The sequence below is a fragment of the Micropterus dolomieu genome, linkage group LG01 (assembly GCF_021292245.1).
Source record: "Micropterus dolomieu isolate WLL.071019.BEF.003 ecotype Adirondacks linkage group LG01, ASM2129224v1, whole genome shotgun sequence".
Lineage (NCBI taxonomy): Eukaryota > Metazoa > Chordata > Actinopteri > Centrarchiformes > Centrarchidae > Micropterus > Micropterus dolomieu.
Genome location: NC_060150.1, coordinates 11743044 through 11766927, shown reverse-complemented (window position 1 = coordinate 11766927; position 23884 = coordinate 11743044). Strand labels below are relative to the sequence as shown.

The following is a 23884-nucleotide window of genomic DNA, read 5'->3' as shown; positions in this document are numbered from 1 at the left end:
CATCATCATCCTCCCACACCCAACATGTTCAGTACTTCTGTCAAGGTAGTTGAGCAGTTTTGGTGCCGTGTACTGTATAATAACTCCTTTTTTCTCCGTTGGCGTGGGTGGCACTCCTTTCTGGGTGTTTGAGAACAAATTTCTTGAAATGTCAAAGAAAGTCTTGCTTTTCACCATTGCAATGTTGCGGTTTTCGGTGGGTTCATTGGGTTTATTCAGTAACAACGTACTCAGTGACCACTCCCCCTTGGCCTTTTTGCGCAGAAATGGTGTGTTGTTTAAAACTCTTTTAACCAGGATGTCTGTTTCCTAATTGGAAACTTACCATACTTCTCTTTTAGTCTGATGTCACACCATAGATGCACTTCAGCAGCCTGAGTGCTGCAATGCTATTAACAGAACCCTTAAACCCGCACATGAACAACATGATCCTTTTTTAATTTCCACTCTGTTCCTTAGGATTTCATTATTCTTGACCAGTAATAAGGATAAAAAGAGTTCTTAATAATCAATGTGATCAGCAAATGTCATGGCAACATACTTTGATTAGTATTAGATTTAGATGTGCATACATTTTTCCTGAGGTTGGCAGTAGAGGGAAGGTTATTGAATGATCAACAAAATGAGAAGAGTCATCTTCTGAAATGTTTTATACCAAACCTGGCCACAAAATGAATCTATCTATCTACAGTTATCGACAGCCCTGAAACATTTCTTATAAACGCACAGCCAGTTAGCCCCAATTTGACTTCTACTGCTATGCTCTCCTTTTTTAATTCCGGTTCTCCCACTACTTCTACAGTAAAGCAAGGGCTTGTATCTGATCTAGGTACATTAATATGCTCTCATCCTTGTTGCAGCTGCTCCCTATACTGAAATATTGCTGGCGGTTTGATCGTAATGAAAGTTGATTTTCACATAACGGTGGCTGAGGCACAAAGCAACTCAGTGCCAGCCCAGCAGCCACCAGAGGCCCCCAAATGAACATTACAATTATTAGGAAGTATTATTACAATCACAATTGTTGTTACTAATATTCAATAACTCACATGACAAACCAGCCACTGTGAAAATATTTATTCAAGCTGAATAAAAATAAAATGGAATGACCATTCCAAGAAAATAATTGAATTTTGCTGAGCTTTTATACTTTAATAAGCTCTTAACCTGCTTAATACATTTAAAATATTGGCCATTGATTCTTTTTGTTTGAATGAATGTCATTTGCTGTGATAATGATGTGTGTATGGTGCCTGTAGAGGGCACTGCTGCCTCTGCAAAAACACAGAGGAGTTGTGTAGACACACGGGCATGCAGCTTCAAATACAATAGAAAAGAATAGTGTGAGTGTGTGTCTGTGTCTGTGTGTGCTCTTTTAAGAGAGAGCCTAGGATGGGATATTCCTGTTGTGTGTATGTGTGTGTGTGTATGTGTGTTCTCTTGCAAACTGAACGATGAAGCAGAAAGGCTTTGGATGGGTAGAGGTGTTTTTTTATGGGGATGGATGCTGCAAGAAGTAGTTGAAAGGATGGGGTGCAAAGATTTTTTTCTTTTGAAGTTTAAGAGCTGTGTCCCACCTTCCACCAGTGTTATAAAAAGCAGCAGAAGAGATGAATTTTAATGTAAATGTGGCTTTGATTTATTCATAACTCCTTCACTTGGACTGACCTGGATAAAACAGCATACACACCCCCGCCTCACACACACACACACAAGTACACACACATCTTTGCTTGTTCTCTTTTTTTCTTGCTGTCTGGGAGAGAGACAGGCAAAGGCAAATCAGTGGCTATGTCTGTATTTAAATAGTAGCATGTCAATAGCATCAAAGAAAAAATAAGGAAAAAGCCCGGTATCCTGTCAAAGACTCGGTTTACTTGCTGAAATGGGACAAGAGAAGAAGATCCAGGATGGTAGACTGCTGCTGTTGGATTGTCTATATGAGTATTTAAATAAGACCAAGCAAAGTATATCAAGATGAAGAAAAACATAATGACACTGACATATTTTCACTTCTCAAAGACTGAAATCTGATGATAAGCTCTTGTATAAGTTCTGCATTCAGAACTCCATTTGGTTATTATAGCATTTATTTGAGCAGTCTTGTCTCTGCAGGGTCCCACACTGCTACTGGTCATTATGTACCACACACTGTGAGCTGCCACAGTGTTATTGATGTACTGCCACTATTAATATTGTAATCAGTGAACTCCTACTGTCTGGGATCTTAGACATGCTCTGGTGCCACCTAGTGGGCATGAGGAGAGAAATATTTATCATATTTCTGTAATACCTTGGAGATATAGTGTGTGTGTGTGTGTGTGTGTGTGTGTGTGTGTGTGTGTGTGTATAATGTGTATATATGTACATAATGTGTGTGTATATATGTGTGTAGGTGCAGACTGTGCAAGGATGCCCCTGAGACAGCACATAACAGCAGGGTGTAAGATGCAGGCAGGAAGTGCGTACATGGAACACTATAACCAGGTAGCTGGCATAGTGTCCAGAAACATCTGCCATGAGTATGTGCTGGAAGTCCCAAGGTCAAATGGAAGACACCTCCTAAGGTAGTTGAGAATGACTGAGCTAAGATCCTGTGGGGCTTCAAGATCCAGACTGACAAACTGGTGATGGCTAACCAACCAGACATCGAGTTGATCGACAAACAGCAGAAGAAGGCTGCAGTGATAGATGTGGCATTCCCAAGTGACAGCAACATCAAGAAGAAGGAACACGAGAAGCTTGATAAATACCAAGGGCTGAAAGACGAGCTAGAAAAGCTGTAGAAAGTAAGAGCAACAGTGGTGCCAGTTGTAATCGGAGCACTGGGGGCTGTGACCCCCAAACTGGGAGAGTGGCTACAGCAGATTTCAGGTAAAACATCAGAGGTCTCTGTCCAGAAGAGTGCAGTCCTAGGAACAGCTAAGATACTGCGTAGAACCCTCAAACTCCCAGGCCTCTGGTAGAGGACCTGAGCTTGAGGATGACACATACCATCCCGCAAAGGGTGAGAGGGGGATTTATATATATATGTATATATATATAGTGTATATATGTGTGTGTATATATCTCACCGGCCACTTTATTAGGAACACCTGTTCAATTGCTTGTTTGCACAAATAGCTAATCAGCCAATGACATGACAGCAACTCAGTGCATTTAGGCATGTAGACGTGGTCAAGACAACTTGCTGAAGTTCAAAACGAGCATCAGAATGGGGAAGAAAAGGGATTTTAAGTGATTTTGAACGTGGCATTGTCGTTGGTGCCAGACGGGCTGGTCTGAGTATTTCAGAAACTGCTGAGCTGCTGGAATTTTCACGCACAACCATCTCTAGGGTTCACAGAGAATGGTCTGAAAAAGACAAAATATGTGAGCGGCAGTTGGACGAAAATGCCTTGTTGGTGTCGGAGGTCAGAGGAGAATGGGCAGACTGGTTCGAGGTGACAGAAAGGCAACAGTTACTCAAACCACTCGTTACAACCAAGGTATGCTGAATACCATCTCTGAACTGAACGCACAACACATCGAACATTGAAGCAGATGTGCTACAGCAGCAGTAGACCACACCGGGTGCCACTCCTGTCAGCTGAGAACAGGAAACTGAGGGTGCAGTTCACACAGGCTTACCAAAACTGGACAATAGAAGATTGGAAAAATGTTGCCTGGTCTGATGAGTCTCGATTTCAGCTGCGACATTCAGACGGTAGGGTCAGAATTTGGCGTAAAACAAAATGAAAGCATGGATCCATCCTGCCTTGTATCAACAGTTCAGACACACTTTGGGCCCCTAAGTACCAATTGAGAATTGTTCAAACATCAGTGCCTACCTGAGTGTTGTTGCTGACCATGTCCATCCCTTTATGACCACAGTGTACCAATCTTCTGATGACTACTTCCAGCAGGATAATGCACCATGTCACAAAACCCAAATCTTCTCAAACTGGTTTCTTGAACATGACAATGAGTTCACTGTGCAACAGTGGCCTCCACAATGTGGTGGAATAGGGGATTCGCATCATGGATGTGCAGCCAACAAATCTGCAGTAACTGTGTGATGCTATCATGTCAACATGGACCAAATTCTCTGAGGAATGTTTCTAACACCTTGTTGAAAGTATGCCACGAAGAATTAAGGTTTTACCCGGTACTCACAAGGTCGTACCTAATAAAGTGTGTGTGCGTGTGTGTGTGTGTGTGTGTGTGTGTGTGTGTGTGTGTGAATAGCACAGACACGAATACAGACAAGGAGCGAGGCAGTGTCAGAGAGAGGCTATTCGCTGTCCATGGTGCTGAAATGTTTCAGTTCATGCGCTCTTACCTGCCTCTGACATCATGAAGCCTCAAAGCGACATCCGATTATTTTTTAATTGCATATGCTTCACTTGCTGCCCTCAGGTCCTTTTGGATCCACACAACATAAGACAAAAGCACTTAAGAATGAATAGGACTTTCATTCATTCGGAAATAAAAATATATAATACTGATAAATATAGTAAATGCAGGCAACAAATACTACTAGAACCAATAACATATTTGTTTTAAATGTTATTTTATTGTGAGATAATTACCTTTTTTAATGTAGCCACGCTTCAGCCTTGAACTATGATCACCCAGACTGACAAACATCATAACAGAAATGGGATCTAAATACTTTACCCCCTTGGGGAAATGATTGCAATCAGCATATTGAATGACAATCAACCTATTAGATAGTGAAATATCTTTTATGCAAAGTTGACGTGACAGTCATCAAAGACGCTAGGATGAATCCTTACAAGATCTATGAATATCCAAAGCTAATTTAATGGAATTATGGTCAAACATATTTTGATCTACCCCAAAGCATTGAACAGTCTTTTATTTTAAATATATTGTTTCTGGATCTGTATATTGGAGGGAATTACTATTCCCAGCTGATGAATTGTGTCATTCCCTTCAGAGACCTGCACTGCCCAACTTTGCTGGCCATTATTCATTGTAAGGGCAGATAGATTGGAAAAGCTTTTGTGATTTTCTTTGATATCAGTTTTCCCAGAAGAGAGGAGCATTTAATTTCAGTTCTCTTTGTGTCCAACTGGGTCCCAGCCCAGCTCTTTATTCTGGAGAGATGGCTGACCTACATGCTGCACTGGAAAGACAAAAAAAATAGTACTCTTTCTATGTAATGCTGTATGATAAAGTCTTAATCATCTGAGCACAACATTTTAAACTGATTGTTAGAAATAGTGGCTCAGTGCAGTGCTGCACAACCTGCCACACACACTGTTATGGAGGAAATGTGAGTGTATTCAGTAGTTCCTGTAGTATACTCTTACATCTGGATAACCTGTTTGAAAGCACGTGTACAGTAGACAAACCAGACATGTGAGGCAGGCAGCCCTCCAGTTTATCAGCCTTTCAATCTAGCCCACCTCTTGCATTTTTAAACCATTCATTCAGACAGCCTGTCATGAGCTGAATGCAGAGAGAATGTGTGGGATGTGGTAATGAGGGGAGCAGGTTTCATTGTCTGCATTACCTTCCTTAACATACTTGAGTCAGTCCAAAAAATGAAATTAGTATGACCGGGATGAAAAATGTTCAACAATTCATATGCTCTGTGCCTACAAAAGGTGAAGTAATAATGTACAAGGCTGGGCTGTTGCCAGAATTTTAAAATTGCCATGGATCCATAAAAACAGTTGCATATCCATAGATTATGGATTTATTATTTATTGGTTTATTTAATTTTAAGAAGAGGTAATTAGTGGAAAACCCATATCATACACAAATTATAATTCAAAGCAAAGTATTTAATGTGTTTAAATGCATGTCTTGAGTCTTAAAAATATTAGAATTATCCTATATGTAAAATTGACAAATATCCTTAAAGCTGGAGTAGTTGGAGAAACTAGCAAGTGACAGCTAGATTTTGAAAAATCCCCCCCACCCCCCTACTCTCCAAAGCCAAAGCCCCAAAACACATTTTCATGAGCAGTGAGTGCGCTGGCAGGCAGGTAAGCCAGTGCTAATTACAGTCCTGACAGCCACTGCCACCGGATTATTTTCATTTCTGCGTCAGATCATTTCAAGAAATATGACAAAAATGCTTCTGAAATAAATTTCTTACCACACCTTTAATTCCTATGGAAACATTATAGGGTGGGTTCACAAAAAGTGTGCCACTTTTCAGCAAATGAGGCACCATTATAACAAATGTTCAGTGGCAGCAGTCGTGTTTTTGTGAAATGGTTGTTGCTAACATCTGGAGCAACGTCATCGGTGTTGACGTTGACATGTAGGAATATTACACAAATGCCGTATTGAGCACGTTTATGAAAAGTGATCCACTTTACATGAAAGCATTGTCCTAGTTTACCTCACACCTGTTTGACCATGTGGCCGAGCTCAGGAAGAAAACTAGAGATGACCTTGTGCATTGTGATCAAAGACAACACGGCGTTATTAAAATGAAGGGTTGTAATAGCTGGACAACTTATATTTACTTATTGAGGCAAGAGTTTGTTCCATTCAGTCAAATGGCAAAGGAAGCTCGTGAAGTCTCCGGTGTTCTATCGTTCTATACGTTCTGCTCTAGAACCCCGCTCGAGCACCTGCCACCGGTTCCACCCGGTGACGTCGTCCCCACACACCTCTTCACCGGGCAGTAACGAGAGTGACAGGTTGTTTCCGAGAGCGCGTGTGTGACTGGTCGCTCGGCGCGTGGCTCCAGTAACGGTGCGGTTCCAGGGAGCGCTCGCGCTTTCGATTTCGTCAAACCATCCAGAGCGACAGTTACAGGGACATCCGGTCACTTCTTTCAAAATAGCAATAACAACTAATAAGTAATGCAAGCTATGAAACATATTTCACAGTAGTAGGCTATTCCCCGTAGACTTTGAAAACAAATTTCACAGTTATACCTGTTCTGCAGCTTGTACCCGGAAACTTAAAGGTCATAGTTAAAAAGAAATGGGCACTTTATAAGAGGACTAAAGGAATCACACTAAATTGTCATTAATAACACAATATTAAACTGTGATACTGCGTGAGAAAGTTTGTCATGCAAAGCAAATATAAATCATATAGGCCTACATAATGTGGCTAATATGACTTTAAAGAAAAGGCAGGCCTATAACAGAATGGTTTCATGTGTCCTATACATTTAAACTGTTAGGCCTAGTTGTGTTTCTATTAAGAGAAAAAAAGGATGTAAAAAAAAAATAGATTAGATGAAAATTGACCACTTGATGGCAGCAACAAGTAGCAAACTGACAGAAGAATAAAAGAATAATAATAAGCTATGAATAGGAATAGGCTGCAACGAATTATTGTGCTGTAAAAGGTTATATTTTAATGTCTGAAAAGTGAGTCATAAATGTTTATAATACATTTGAGAAACACAACTCCTAAAAGGCTTTCACTTTGAAAACCAAGCCATCCTGTTTCCGGTGATGCTCTTACTCTCGCTAGTTTTATGCAGCTGGAGCGGCTCGCGGCTGCACGCGCGCTCTGCGCTTCAGTCAGCGGAATACAAACAGACGTTTTCGGAGGAGAGAGCAGATATTGCTTTCTGAGGCATAATTCTCCTCTTCAGGGGGTTTCTGTTTGTGTCGCCTGTTGACCATGGGAACGCAAACTGACACTCGGGGTCCGGTAAAATCGGTTGGAGGAGCCGTTCAGTGACAGCTGCTGTTATTTGACTGACAGACCGGTGAAACGTGACGGACAGGTAAACGTTTCAAATCAATGGCCTGGGGAATAACGCCAACAGAAAATATGCTGTAACGTGAAGTGGTGTTTTTATTTTGGACTTTACCGCGTTGTGGCTGAAGTATGGGGCCGTGATAGCCGGTAAAGCGGAGACTGGAGGTTTGTGTCTGGGTTTGTCTGCGCTCCGTCCCCTCCGGTGGACACAACTGAAGAGACTGGAGACACGGACGGAGACGGGGCTGTTTTTGTTCCGGCGGAGACATGGCTGCGGCCATCGCCAGCGGTTTGATCCGGCAGAAGCGACAGGCGAGGGAGCAACACGCCCACCGACCGACAACTCACCGGCGGCGGAAGAGCCCCGGTAAGAAGCAGGGGCTGTGCAACGGGAACCTGGTCGACATCTTCTCCAAAGTCCGGATATTTGGCTTGAAGAAGAGGAGGCTACGGAGGCAAGGTGTGGAGGGGGAAATGGGGGGCAGACAAACGTGCATGCACACAGACAATCACACGCACTCAAATGTATTGATATGCATATGCGCGCGCCCTTCCACACACAAACACACATGCACTCGTGTACACTTTTTACGCGCGGCCGCATTCATACGGAACCACCTTCACACACGCACGCTCTGGCTGGTGCACTCATGTACGGTCGCGCACGCCCATACAGACACACACACACACACACACACACACACACACACACACACCCCAATCATGCAGAAACAGAATGACAGACTCGCCCCTCTCTCTCCCTCTTTTCTTTCCCCCCTCTCTCCTCTGTGGTCTCTCACTCACTCACTCACTCTCACACACACACACACACACACACACACACACACTGTCATGTCTTGTAGTGCCCTATGGTTCAGTAGTTTCCAGGTACATTCATTATTGAAGCCACAGATTAGTCTGTCTGGTCTCTCTCTCTCTCTCTCTCTCTCTCTCTCTGTCTGTGCATCTCTACCTCGCTCTCTCACTTTCAGCTCATAATTCACAAAGCCCCCTCACATTGATCGTAATCAGAGGAATGTCAGGTAAAACACAATGACAGGAACAAAACTAACACTCTGTCTCTTATTTTGAAATTACACTTTGCTCCACTTAATTTTGATTTTTCTCTTAGAAACAGGTTTTTGCTCAAAAAGTAAAAGTAAAAAATCCCACCATTCAGATTTCAGGTCCCACTCAAATCTAAATCAACATCAAATCAATCAGACATCAAAGATTAATGAGAATGTTGTGATTGTGTGCTATGATAAGCGTTCAATAGCAGAGGTGACAAGTGCTGTTGTAATCAATTGATTGTGTGAGAAACCAGCAGGTGTTGGTGTATGCAGGTATGGATGGAGGGAGGAGAGAAGGAGCCAGGAAATGAGAGGAGGAGAGGAGGAAGGGATAGAGGAGAGGAGAGCGTGAGGACTCATGTTAATAAGAATGGGGTTTCACCAGTTTGGTCTGAGTGTGTGGGATCTGAGAGCCGGGCTCCAGATCATGGTGGGAGTTTGATCTCATTTTCTCTTCATCTCCCTCCTCCTTCTCATCTCCTTTTTCCCTTTTCTTGCCTTCCTTTCTCTTTTTGTCCTCTCCTCTCAGTCATGTCTTAGCTTCAGTTTCTCTGATTTTTCTTTAATTTTTCCCCGTGCCGCCTTTTGACCTAATGTGAAATGTATATTTTACATACTTTTCCTAATTTTTTGTCCTTTCACCCTTTAGCACCCGCCTCTCCTTACAATTTCTCCTCCTTTCTCTTCCATTTTTTGTCCCCTTTCTTCCAGCGTCATTTTACCTTACTTCCCTTGTTTCCTTCTCTCCTTCTTTACTTTAGGAGGAACAGCTTCCCTTCCTCTTTCCCATTACCTTATTTTGTCTTTTTTGCCACGTCCTCTCCTGTGTTCCTCTGCATTTGTATTCCTCCCTTCTCTTCCCTCTTTTACCTTACCCATCTCCCTTACCTTGTTCTCCTGGTGCTCCTTACCTTTACTCCCCTTTGGCCCTAAATCTTACCACCCTTCTTATATCATCACATTCTCCCTCCCTAGCTTAGATCTTTTCATCCCCCCTGTCTGCCTCGTTCCCTTATTTCCTTTTAGCGAAGAATAGACGAAAACGGTCTCCTCCTCTCCTCATGTGTTACCTCAGTTCCTCTGCATTTTTATTAATTCCTTCTCTTCCCCTTTCCCCTTTTTTGACACATTTCTCCTTTACCTCCTTCACACTCTCTTTCTCTTCCACTCTCCTCTCCCCTTTCCATCTTTACTGATTTGTCTTCTTACCTTCCGCTTTTCCTCATGTATCACCTTCAGTTCCACTGCATTTTTGTCCTTCCTCTTCCCTTTTTGTCACCTTTCTTTCCTACCTCTTTTCTTCCCCTCTTCATCTCTTTATTCTACCTCCTATCCTCGTCTCCATCCTAATCTCCCCTCCCTACCTTTAGATCTTTTCATCCTTTCTTCCAGCTTCAAATTTCTTTTCTACAGCCTCCTCTGCTCTCATCTCTCCTTTATTCTTATTGTCTCCTCCTCTCCTCATGCCTTACCTTCAGATCCTCTGCAGTTTTGTTCCTCCTTTCTCTTCCCCATTTTGTCACCTTCCTGCCTTATCCCCTCTCTCCTTGTCCTCCTTAATTTGACCACACTCCTCCTCTCCACCCAGTCCTCCCCACATACCTTAGATCTTTTCATCTCTCCTTCCGGCTTCATTTTACTTATTTTCCTCTCTCTTTTTCCTCCCTCCTTTCTCCTCTGTTCCCTCCTTCCGTCTCTCCCTCCACTGTGAGAGCTGCTGGTGAAAGCTTGGCAACGTTCACAATCTCTGTGCTGTGTGTGTGTGAGAGACATTTGCCAACATCCCTACTGTCTTCCAGAGGTTTTGTGAAGGAGAGACAGACAGACAGACCCGACTGCAGCCTCCATTACTCGATCTAAGATGTGGTTCAATACAGCTAAAATTTGCATTCCTTTATCAGCTAGTGTTAGACTGACATGGAGCCATTTGTTATTAAAAATCAGTCTACCTTCTCGTATGACGGAGGCTCTGTCTTGTCCACAGCTAGTCTCAGTATGTTGTTATTATTAGTAATTAGACGTCTGAGCAGAGAACTCATGGTACTGATGTGGGAGGATTTTACTCAATCCTGCAGCGAAGTCAGCCACATTTCAGAGCCGCTAACCCACCTAAAACGACTTCATCAGTCTGACTTCGAGTGTTTGAGTGGAGGATTTGATTGTGGCATGATGGGCAAATTAAAAGATGATCACGGCCATAAAATATTGGCTTTTGGTAGCTTCAGTCGAAAAATAAATCATGTGGCCTCCAAAGCTCCCACCGGCTGAGTCACACCACCAGCCAGGAAAGGTATTCTGATATTACAAGCTGCCACTCAAATGCACCTGCTGTAATATATCCATATCACACAGGTTTTTAACCCAACAGAAAGCCAGGCTGGAAGATACACGCTCCTCTGCGCCTCCAGGTCTAATTCAGTAACATTTAAAATACAAAACAATTAACCCGTGACAGATGAAAAACAGAAGACACTACACATTCTTGAAAAAGATAAGAGGCAATAAATGACATTTCCAGCAGCTTCCTCTGGTCATGTTTCACACAAACAAGGACATACGCTGCATTTGAAACCGCCTACTACACTAGAAGTACGTACTGATTTGGCCTTAATGTGGCATGTAGTATGCAAACAGCAGCAACATCTACAGTATTCCACAAATACCAGTAAAAATCTCCAGGATGCATCGGACCAGTCCAACATGTGTACTGTGTCCCAAAATGCGAAGTGTTGGAACGGTCACAGCACCTGGCCTTTTAAAAAAATACAATCTTTATTTAATCAGGCAGTCTCACCAACAGGTCATTGATGAAATGGCGAACAGCAACATCCCTGCGTCAGTGGTGTACAAGGAGGAATATAACTGCTGTCCCTTATAACAAAAAATAAAACTCTACGTTAGATTTAAATTATGTAACCCTAGGATGTTTTACAGCCCCAACCCCAAAGATGATTTAAAAAGAAAATCAGCTAATCTACCTGTGTAATGCAATATTGTTGGAATTAGGTTCAGATCACATGGTTGAGGTGTCTCTCGGGTCGTATCTTTATGTGACGTGCATGAGATGCTCTGAAGAGGGAGCAGAACCACAGAGCTCTTGATTTGCCGATTTCTTGACTTTGTGTCCCCACTGTCACCCGCGGTCATGAACTCTGCATAGTGACAGAGAGGATGAGATTATGGATACGGCAGGAATCACTGCTGAGATGAGGAGTTTAGTGATGCAGGAGGACCTAAAAGGGGAATTGCTGCTCCTCATATTGAGATGAGCTGGTTGCACAGTTTCAGGCACTTGGTAAGGATACCTCAGTGTAAAAATTGTTTACCCAGGAAATATATTAGGGAAAACTTCTCCCAGCTGGTCTCAGATCACCTTGAGATCCCCCAGGAGGAACGAGGGGAAGATACTAAATAAAAAGGCTGCTCTGCTGCCACATTGCCACATGATCCCGAAAACAGCTTGAAAATGGATGGATGAAGAATCTCTGTTACTAAAATGGGTTCCACAGATGCGGAAACCAATCAACATTTCTCACATCAAAGCCCCTTATAGTGATTAAAGTTATTCAATGCGGCTTTGCTGTATTTAACAGTGTCACGTCTGTTTGTCTGTATGTTATCTCTGTGATGGACTGGCTATCCGTACATGGTGTTCCCTTTGCCTTTCAATCAGTGCGTAATGATAAACAGGAATGGATAATATCAGTAGATAACATTGGTGCTTCCCTCAGAATTGTTTTCTTGTCAAGGCTGGAAAAGCCTCTGAAAAAGTATCCTGATGATACAGCATGAAAGAAAAGACAATGATGAAATGTGGTTTTATTATTAGTACATACATGAACAAACAAACTGCGTCGTTGCAAGAGGTGAAGGACATGTACATAGCCGAAGCAGATCTAAATGGTTTAACAGTGTATTTTTAAAAGAAATGTGCCCTTTTCAGCACCCTAAGTGGTTCTCTAATTACTAATAACTCTAATGTAAATGAGGATGAAATGGTTGCATTCAGCTGCTGCTTGTAAATTCCTCACTTGGGTGCTGTTGTTTGGTGTGTGTGTGTCTGTAAAAGGAAAGAGAGAGAAGGTTGTAAATGCATCCCTTGTAAGAAACACCCATGTTGATATTTGATACCGTATTAAACACTGTATTTAGACACAGACTGGGGCGAATTAACAGACAATATGACATGTCACATCCGCGTGGCCTCTTGACAGGCTGACTGATTGAATCAGTTCACATTACGGTGGAGATATAGCTGTGTGTGTGTGTGTGTGTGTGTGTGTGTGTGTGTGTGGATGGGGGAATACCTTTCCACTGGAACAGTCTGGAATCACGAGACCGTTGTCGTGGCAACGCGAGGATGGGAATTTCCCTAGTAACAGACGGGATGTGTGGAAATGCTGGGAAGAGTGGGAATATCACCTTGAGGAGTTGAGGGAATGTTACTGTGGCAGCAAGTGGGCACATCAGATTGGAAAATTAGTTAATGGAAAAACTGGATCTGAGATCGGATCAATAGACACATAAATAGATAATGAGCTGATGCTGAGTAGATGCAGCAGGACACTCCCCTGTGGAGAGTTACTGATTATTTTTTATCCATTACAGCAGGGTGTTATACAAACACCAACAATAACATCCATTTGAGACTGTAATTGTACTCATAATAGGGCTGGATGATGTGATCAAATATCTATATGAATGATGATAAATTACATCACATAACCTAAATGTAATAACATGTACATGTATCAATGCATTATATTTCCTTTTAATATGTTGGCTAAAATCTAATGTTAGTCCTAATTCATTACAGTTTGACCTGTTTGAGATTCTGGACTAGACTGTGAGTTGCTTGGTTGTTTATTTATTAATATATTTTTAAGAAATTATTCTCAATTTAATTATATTGTCCAGCTCAAATTCATGATCGTGATAATTGAGCATGTAAATAAAAAATGGTGCTTCTTATTGTAAATTATTTAATTTCTTATTTAAAATTAGGCCACAAGTGTAATGAATCAGTAACTTTGAACAGAAGTCACAGTACAAGATGGCATTTTGAACTTAATCATTCAGAGAGTGCATGGTGGCCATGAAGGAAAAGGTTTGATAAATAAACCTGATGTTGTACAGTGACCTTAACTTCCAAATGTTGGCCTCTGGAAAAAAGTTATTGATTAGTTTCGGTGGGTTAGGGTTGGAGATTGATTCTAATGTATGATACTTGTGCCGATGCGATAAACGTAGTTTCTGTATCGATATCAAAATACATTTCCCCCCATATGTTACCTTGAGAAATATAAATGTTTTTCTTCAAACCCGTCATAAAAAATTTATTGTGAGGCCTTGAAAATTCCCACCGGCTGAGTCACAACACCAGCCAGGAAAGGTATTCTGATATTACAAGCCTCCACTGAAATGCACCTGCTGTAATATATCCATATCACACAGGTTTTGAACCCAAAAGAAACACTGATGTATAGATGGAAAGGTACACTCTCCTTTGTGCCTTTAGATCTAATTCAGTAACATTTAAAGTACTATAATACGTTTAAAATGAACTTTTATAAATTAAAAACTGACATATGAAATACAGAAAACATGACACATTCTACAAAAAGATAATAAATGACATTTCCAGCAGCTTCCTCTGGTCATGTGTCACACAAACAAGAACAGAGAGTGAAATGTGACTGATTTCACAGTGGGCAGCGTATGGTGATTTCTGTTCTGTTCAGACCGAAGCTGGTCGGTATTTTGAATCATAAACCAGCAAGAAATACGCAGCATAAGCTGTCCGTTGGAATGATAAGAGGAAGATTGAGGAAATGAAAATGCAGTTGAAGTGAGGAGTGTTTGTGTACAGGCCTGCAATTATCAAATATTTTCATTATGAATTAGTATGCAGTATGTTATGTCAGAATGAAAAAATGCTCATCACAGTTTCTAAGCTGTTGTCAAACTGTTAACAGTCAAAATATTGATTATAGAAAATATAAACAATATGGTAATGAATTAAATTAAGTTTAAACATATGCAGCTATACGAGAAGTTTGCATAAATAAAATACTGTGTAAATTCTGGCAAAATGAAATGTAAATAGGTTTTTAAAGAATAATTAAATAAGACTGCCAATCTGACTGGACATTCAATGCCAGCTTTTGGTATTAACAGCTTTCAGTTTTTAGTGCTACAGACACATTTTGGTCTGCAGTATACAAAAGAAGCATTGAGGCTTGAGACCTTGCCCTAGTGGTTTGGTGGGTGATCCTTTGGTGTAAAGAGTTCAACTGCACTGACTAGAAAACACAGTTGGATCTTCATCAGGTCAAAGATTGTACAAATGGTCACCACTCCAACCTGTCCAGGGTGACAAACATGTCAAAACATTTAACAATTCAATAAGTACATAATGAATCATTTACAATAGCCTTGCATGCCTTGATGTGTGCATAACCATGCTCCTCCTAGTGTTGGGAGATCCTTGCCGGCAAATGCAATAGCTGTCTTTCTAGTCGAGCTGAGATTTATTACTGACTTCACTACACAACATGCTAAGCAGTGTGCTGGGAATTTTGTCAGTTCGAGCGCTGGTTGCAAGCTTCACAGCTCCTCTTCCCTCCTTCTCCCCTGCTGCACAAGATGGATCCTTCACAAAGATGGAAAACACCCGTGCTTCTCTCTCTCATTCTCACACACACACACACCATGAATTGGGTCAGTGTCTGTGCATTAGGGTATACCTTTTACAAATTCACACACACGTCTTCAAAGGGGATTCTCACCCTGCTTTAACTGCGCAGACGAAGGCGAAGTCACCGATGTGTGTTTTATAGAGAGAGAATGGGTGTGGTCACATGTAAGTGTCTGTGAGGAGCCATGTTAAATAATTAGTGTCACCAACCAACGTGAGTGTGTGTTTGTGTGGAAAACGGGTGCCATCTATCTACAGAGAATAATGATGATAGAATGGAAAAGTGTGTGTGTGTGTGTGTGTGTGTGTGTGTGTGTGTGTGTGTGTGTATACCTGCCGAAGAAGCACCACTGTTACATCACTTAATGCAGGTGTCTCACTCTCCATCTTTATCTAGTGACTCAGTCAGTCTTCGTCCCTCTGCTCCCTCCTGTCCCCTTTGTCATTTGTTCTTACCGTCTCTCATTCTGAGCAGCTATACTCATTTTGTTTTACAGTTATTTGGGACGTGGTGGTGAGATGCAAGAACAAAACAGGGAGAAGCAAAGGTGACGGCTGTTTGGTTGGCCGCATCCAGTAACTAAGAATTAAAACATTTGCATCTGCATTTAAAATATTTGTTACAGTATTTTAATACAATATAGTCATGTCTGTCTTTTAACATTTAATAGATAAACTGCTTTAGGTTGGGAGAAACCTTTAGAGATCCATACAATTATCTAGGTTTTGTTTAACGGAATCAAAACTATGAACCAATATATCGCTGAACAGATAAATAGGAAACACAATATGGTAGATCCGAAGCCACTATGCAGCTGCTCTACACCATCAGAGGTTCAGAAATAATTTACCAATGTTATTCAAATGGAACAATGACCACGAAGGAAGGATTAGTCCAAGAAACCTGTAATGGATTGGATGTGCCTGACTAGTCTCTCTGTGGGAAATCCCTCCGGATGCAGCATGTGGCCACATTGTTCTTTAATGCCAAACTGTATGTGCCTTCCAGGATTTGTGCATAAATTGATTTCTGGGGATTCATTTGTGGATAAATCATTTATAAATCGTTCTGTTGAAGCTGACAAATCTTATTATGCATGTTGCTTCGTTTTATTTTCATTTGTTCATTCACATGTAAGGGTGACATGATGTGATTTGAAGATCAGTCCTTTTCAACTATTCTTCTCCCTGGGTCTTTGTCTGTGTTTGTGTTGTGTAGAACCACAGCTGAAGGGCATAGTGACCAGGTTGTTCTGCAGGCAGGGCTTCTATCTCCAGATGGGCCAGGATGGAAGTATGGATGGGACCAAAGACGACAGCACCAACTCCTGTGAGTAGACACAGGGATTCCTGCTGACTGCGTATTTGGATTACACCTTCAGTTCTGCCTCTGATGGTTGACCACAAAAAAGTATGTGTTGTTGTACAGTAGTTCCAAGAACTGAGTACACAGAGCCCTGCTGACTTTCTATTATACAGTAAGTAGTCAGTTGCTTTTACCAGGACCCACACGACTTGACTGAAAGCATGTGTGAACTGTGTGTGCAACCATTCCTAAGACGAGTTTCAGTGTGAATGTCTTGGCGACGCTGGAAACAAGTTGCAGCCAAAAAATTTCATCATAGCAAAGGAAAAGTCTCAAGGCTAAATAGTTTTTTACAAATGATCCATTCCTCGACTTCACCTGATTTGATGAAGGTTGAGAGGTAGAAGGATCTTATATGAAAATTGTTACAGAGTTGAAAGTAGTTGTCCGGCCACACCATCTACCATTCAAGCATATTGATCTAAATGACTGACAGTCATTTCTAATGTTGGTATTTGCATTCATAACAACAGTAACAGTAATGAGACAGTAATAGTGTTGTCATAGTGGCTACATTCGGGACATTATGTCCCGGCCGTGTTTTCGGAGAGCACACCAAGTCTTCGACTGAAAGCGACAAGTGGCTGTTTTAGTTTTTTAAGTGCCTAGTTTATTGGACCTCTGCACCCAACACTGACCTCAGGGAGGAGCCGCAGATGACTTGTCTTATTGATTAATATAGCCTTTGCCATACTCTGATGTGCTAGGCTGAGAAAAAATCAAAAGCTAATCATTAATCACTACAGCAGGCAACTCACATGTCCAAAGTGTCCTTTCCACATTGGCTGAGCTGGCTGCTCTCTGCCATTTGCGTGGTGCAACAATGTCCATCTTGTTTACTATGATTTCTTCTTTTTTTTTCACATCAATTTCTGGCGAACGTCTTCACGCCGCCATTTTTCACATTTCTGCCACAGCTCGGCGTGTGGATCAGACAGAATTTACTGCAGCTCACACTCGTTGCCAGGCTTCATTTTCCATTTGTTTGTCAGTGTGTCTGGCCGAGCCTTGCTCAGCAGAGGGGAGACATCAGTGACATTTCCTGCAGCATTTAAAGGGAGGGTTGTCACCATTTCTAATCAGCTGGTGCATATCTTTATGTTAATGAAGGCTGTGCGTGAGCATGATAGTTATTAAGGAAATGTGATATTTATCAAGGATGATTACTTGCAGGTGTACTTACTCATATTTGATCAATTTCTTCTGCTCAACTCTGAACACTGCAAATGATGGTTGTTAGAGATTTAACAGCCATTTCTGTGCAACCTTGGTTAATGAGGGTGTAATCCCAGGTGTAATCAGCCTTTGATTAGAAAGAAAACCAGAAGGGCTGTTGGTCCCAAATAGCACGTCCACCGCCACAGCCTTCATTACAGGTCATTGTTATGTTATGATTTTATAACGTATCAATTACACAATAATATCTATGTGTGTATTTCTTTCTGCATTTAATACAAAACTGGCACTGACTGTCTTTGGATAATCCTCTGCTGTTCTTCATACTGTACCTGACCTTGGTGACAGTGTCAATAAAGTCTGTTCAAAATAGAATAAGCACACTGGAAGGGATGCTTCCCACATAATGTTTGGTTTTTAATTAATTAATGTTAACAGCCCACATTTTGGAAGCTGGTGCTTCTTTTAAGTTTTGCAGTGGCTGAATGAAATCAACCGTCTTTAATCACGTCATCATTTCAGTCTATCTCTTCGTAATGGAGAGGGTAACAATGTGCAAAAACACAATTTAAAAGATTAAGTAAGAGTCAAGTGTTTAGACTACCATATCTTCAACACATGGAGCAATTAGTTGTTAGTTGTGTAAGCGAATAAGGGCATTATTGGACAAAAGTATCAAACTTAAGAGAAAATTAACACTGATTACAGTGGTTTCTGTGGATTATCCAGTGACAATAGGACAGTGTTTTAGGAAAGACGCTGATGAGTTTTACCAATGTTATGAGCAGCATAAACAAGATTCTGTTCATCTCCGTTGTACAGAGGTGAAAGCAGACATTTCAGATAACACCTGGGCAAATTAAATCAATGGAGCAGTTAATTCCCACACACTGTCTGCACTAAGTTTACTGGAGCTGCAACATTCTCCCGGCATCAAACTCACAAAATGAAATAATTAACTTCTTTATACTTGAGCTACAGTCTGCAACCTCTGTAACAATTAACTAACAAAGGAGTCAAGTCACAAACACCACAAAATTACACCATCAATAACTGATGAAAACATCCCTTAAACGGGACAAACAGTGTTTTGTATGTTTTTAATTGTTGAGTTTTTGTTATTTTAAAGACTCAAAATTAAAAATAAAATGCTGTGTCAAATGGCATTGGTTCATGCTATACACTTGTATATACCTATGCCCTATATAAATAAGCATTAAACAAAAGCATGTGTTTCAAGATGCACACAATAAAAAGAAAGCTGGAAGTAAATAATACTGAAGAAGCAATGTAAAATAAGTGTTTTTTCCAACATGCAAGGTTCAGTAAGGTAGAGGAGGAGGAAGGTCAGACAACAGACTCTGGAGATAACCTTAAAGAAAAACAAATCTTAAAGAACATTTTAATATTTCAGATGTCTACAAATGAAGACAGCGAATAAACCTGGATAAGCTGGGTTGACTCAAAGACATAGACAACAAAAAAACACAGTTTGCATAGACGCCACCAGGACTAAGAAGAAAAACATGTTTTTCGTGAACTCAGAAACTTGTGCAACCCATCCTCAGTTCACTGCACAGGTTTATCCTGAGATTTAATTTGTTTGAGGCTGCAGCTATAACAAAACATCAGGATATTAGGCACTTATAAACATTTACCTTGGACAATTATTAGATTAAACAATTCTGTCTGAATTTTCTAAAGATGTGCACTAATATATTGAGTGTACAGATTGAGGCAGGGGTTGTAGTTTGACATTGATTTTTGTCATAAGTCGACTGTATGGGCAGCCAGCAGGTTCAGAGAGAGAATTTCAACCTTGAAAGGTCACAACTAATTAGGCCAATAATTGACTTAATATTTGTTTCATTTTCACATTAGAGATGTAAACATAATAATAATAATAATAATAATAATAATAATGATCATTTTCATGCTCCATTATTGTCTTTTAGCAGCTCCTACTTCCTTGAGTTTTCAGAAAGCCAGAGTTCTTTTTCATTTGATTACGTAAAATGTCAATACTGGGGTAATATTTGCTCATTTCTTATGTTAATTAAATGTTAATTCTGACTTTTATGGACTATTATGAAAGATGTTTATAAAGCACTTCTGCTAAACCTCCATTGGTTTGTTCACATACCTTCAATTAAAAAATGTCATACAAAACAGCTGCAGTGGTTGTGTCCCGCTGCTGCTATCAGGCTATAAACATGTATTTTTATTTATTAACATGCGAGACATTTTTAAATATCATTAACACAACCCTGTGAGAGCAGTCTTTCTGACTTGCTGCTTGTAAACAACTTTTATTCAATCGATAACATGATTTTCCTTGTTCGATATCTTAATGTTAAGATAATGGATATGGAAGCTTGACTTTTTACAGTAATTGCCTCAAAATACTAGTAAAAAAGAAAAATGGGAAATTTCTTATAGCTGGAATAAATCTAAAAAGATACAAGACAGTAAAGGATTGCAGGAAGTGAACATAGACAACAGTGACACTGGCATTGTCTTTTAAAATACCTGCCCAAGGCTATGAGGGTGTGATCAGCTGTCTGTTCCTTTACCATCAGACTGCTGTTCTTCAAATAACACTGACCCGATGGAGCTGAGAGCATGAGGAAAGATTTGAAAATACAGAGAAGAATAGGCTGATATTAAAATCTTACGGAAGAATGACCACAGACAAAATATAATACAGGAACATTGTTGTTCTCACTTTCTTTTTCCATGAAGTTAATCTTCAAGTCTTTTTCAGCAAGCCCTCTTAACTGCACAAACTTGTCTAAATGAGGAAGTCGAGGCCAGCAGAACACAAGGGCTACGTACGTTTTATTTTGTCTTATGGCATTAAAATCCAATAAAGACTATTTCTATGACTCGACTGAAATAAAACTCATTTTTATATTGTAATGTGTGGTTACTGTGATGAAACAAATTAGTGGCAATGTGATAACTTATATAACTACACTGTATATAGATTAGCCTATAGCCTCATCCCTTTTGAAAAATACGGATGTAACTGAACCTCAAGAACCTCTCTGCTTTTTGTATTTAGTATTGATTGTTCACTTCTTATGTCATTACATAAAATACTTTAATTGTAAATTATAAAGCAATAGAGACAAACTAGAGTATGATAAGAATTTATATTTAAAGCAGTGGTCTGAATGTTCAGTCAGTGTTCTGCAGACATCCTCCTCTGCCAAACACTGAGTTTAAAAGCTTTGCAAGTAGCCCCTCGAGGCCAAGCTGCTTCTTCTAACTAAACCAAACCAAACTGAGCAACAGGCCAACTGACATTTCGGTTCTCAGAGCACTGTACTTCAAGAGCAGAAACACACATGCACTGGACACCTGCACACACTTAAACTCACTTTGTCTGTTCTTGTCCTCAGCTCTGTTTAACTTAATTCCTGTGGGTCTGAGAGTCGTGGCCATCCAATCAGTCAAGACTGGCCTCTACATCGCCATGAACGGAGAGGGTCACCTCTACTCATCGGTGAGCGCACACACACACACACACACATACAGGCAGACACATAAAGTACGCATGCAAGCATGGACACACAAGAGTGAGAAATTGTCCACACCTATGGTCCTGAGTACATGTTTTGTTCTACGTCTGTCATAGAAAATAAGAGCTTGTTGTGTTCACCATTGCTTTGGGCAGTCCTGCTCAGGTCTTTATGTTTCCTTTTTGGAAAATTGTGGGGTCTTTAATTACAAACCATGTGTAGCTCATCCATGTTTGGTTTTAAGCTGTGGTAATTCTTTCAAGGAGACAAATGGAAGTATCATCCTGTTTTGACAAATCACTTATAAGGCCTTACTTTAAATAATCTACTTTCAGTGATTCAGGAAGGTATGTTAGTCGACTAAAATGAAAGAGGTTGAACAAAATAGTGAACAAATGTCAAATGTTCCCAGAGTCTGAGGTGACCATGTCAAATAGTTTGTTTTTTCCATTATACAGTCCAAACCAGAAATACTCAGTTTAAGGCAACTTGATCACTCGCCTAACGAGCAGTTACAGACATAGCTCTATATAATACAATATGTAACTTAGATGCAATTAAAATGCTTCTATCATTAGGTAAGTTGTTCCAATGGAGTGGCATGGAGATGCAGTTATTAAATTCAAAAGTAAACCTGAAGTCTGTCAGAATTAAATCTATGAAGTTTCTTTTTAGTTGCAGTGGAAAGCTTGTCAGAGTCTTTTTGAGACAAGAATACTGAGTTAGAGCAGGTGTTGCATGATACAATAAGACGACAATATGAAATACCTTATTTTTGAGGTTTTGTTGGACAGAAGATTGGAGACAAGTGCATTGGACAGAGAGAGAGATGAGAAAAGATGAAGATAAGAGAGCAGGAGGAAAGAACACACAGTAGCCCACTAAGCCTACTCTTAAATGTGGAGATGGTGTCTGCCTCCTGAACCCAAAGTTCAACCTGGTTCCACAGGAGAGGAGCTTGATAGCTGGCTACCATTCTACTTTTGGAGACTCTGGGAACCACAAGTAACCCTTCATTCGGGGAGCGCAGTGTTCAAGTGGGGTAATAAGGTACTCTTAGCTCTTTCAGATAAGATAGTGCCTGACCATTAAGGGCTTTGTAGGTGAGCAGAAGGATTTTAAATCATTTGGATCATGGATTTTACAGGGAGCCAGTGCAGAGAAACTAAAACGGGAGAAATATGATCTCTCAATAATCCAGCCTAGAAGTAACAAAGTAACTAGTTTTTCTGCCTCATTTTGAGACGGGAATGTTCCTGATTTTTGCTATATTATGTAGGTGAAAAAAGGCGGTTCTTGAAGTTTGTTTGAAGAGTTAAAGGACATGTCCTGATTAAAGATAACTCAGAGATTCCTCACGATGGTGCTGCAGGCCAGGACGATACCATCCATAGTATCTATATCTTTTTGCATGTCAGAGGTGCTTGGGCCCCAGTACAATAATTTCAGTTTTATCTAAGTTTAACAGAAGAAAATTACAGGTCATCTAGGTTTTTACATCCTTAAGGCACGCTTGAAGTTTAGCTAACTGGTTGGTTTAATCTGCCTTGATCGATATTGGGTATCATCGGTATGACAGTAAACATTTATGGAGTTTTTCCACAATAATATTGCCTAAAGGAAGCTTATATAAATTGAACAGCATTGGTCCAAGCACAGTTAAAAATAAGTTCAATTAGTCAAACCTTTGTCAAATCTTTGACATTAGAGAGAGACACACAGAACAATATAGAAGACATTATTGGAGAGAGGCAAGAAAGAGTTAGTGAAGACTAAGTGGAGGGGAAGTGAAGAAGAGGAGGAGATCTCCTTGAGTGGAATATGAATTATTTCCACGCTGACTCTTCAGAGAGAGTTCACACTCTTCTTTCGACGCCTCTTCTCCCTGACATCATCCCTCTTTCCTCCCCTTCATTTTTTATTTTTTGGGTGGAGATGACAGGAGCCAGAGAGGAGGGGAAGGGAGGAGATAGATTGGACGGGGGGAGAGAAGAAAGGAGGAGGCAAGATGAAAGGGGGGGTGAGATGAATAAAAGTGAGGCCAGGACAAATCCTGAAAAAAAGGAGAGGGGAGAAGAAAGGATGTACTTTTATGTGAGGGAAAAGAAAGGAGGCGAGGAAGAAATAGGACAAGGGCAAGGAGAGGAAAATGGTTGTAGACGGCACAAAAAATTGAGAGGAGAGAAGGAAATGTAGACAGAAAAGGAAAAGATGCAGAGAAAGGAGAAGACCGTAGATCGAAGAGGAAAAGATGGAGATTGAAGGAAGAAAATGGTTGTAGACAGAAAAGGAAAAGATGGAGAGGAAGGAGTGAAAAGGTCGTAGATTGAAGAGGAAAAGATGGAAAGGAAGAAGGAAA

At 40.6% G+C, this 23884-nt stretch overlaps 1 protein-coding gene across 5 annotated transcripts in view; it reads left to right on the top strand.

The window, feature by feature from the left end:
- The window catches only part of LOC123975727 (fibroblast growth factor 14-like), a 105361-nt gene that overhangs the window by 36425 nt on the left and 45052 nt on the right, over window positions 1–23884 (top strand). For 3 of the 5 annotated variants that reach the window (XM_046057473.1, XM_046057465.1, XM_046057457.1), the window contains exons 2-3: window positions 16679–16789; window positions 21406–21509. In XM_046057473.1, coding sequence (XP_045913429.1) covers window positions 16738–16789; window positions 21406–21509 — 156 coding nt within the window. In that variant the 5' untranslated portion in view covers window positions 16679–16737. Of the gene's footprint in view, window positions 1–7486; window positions 8150–16678; window positions 16790–21405; window positions 21510–23884 lie in introns of those variants that run through there. The other 2 variants (XR_006826151.1, XM_046057444.1) reach the window with 2 other exon arrangements.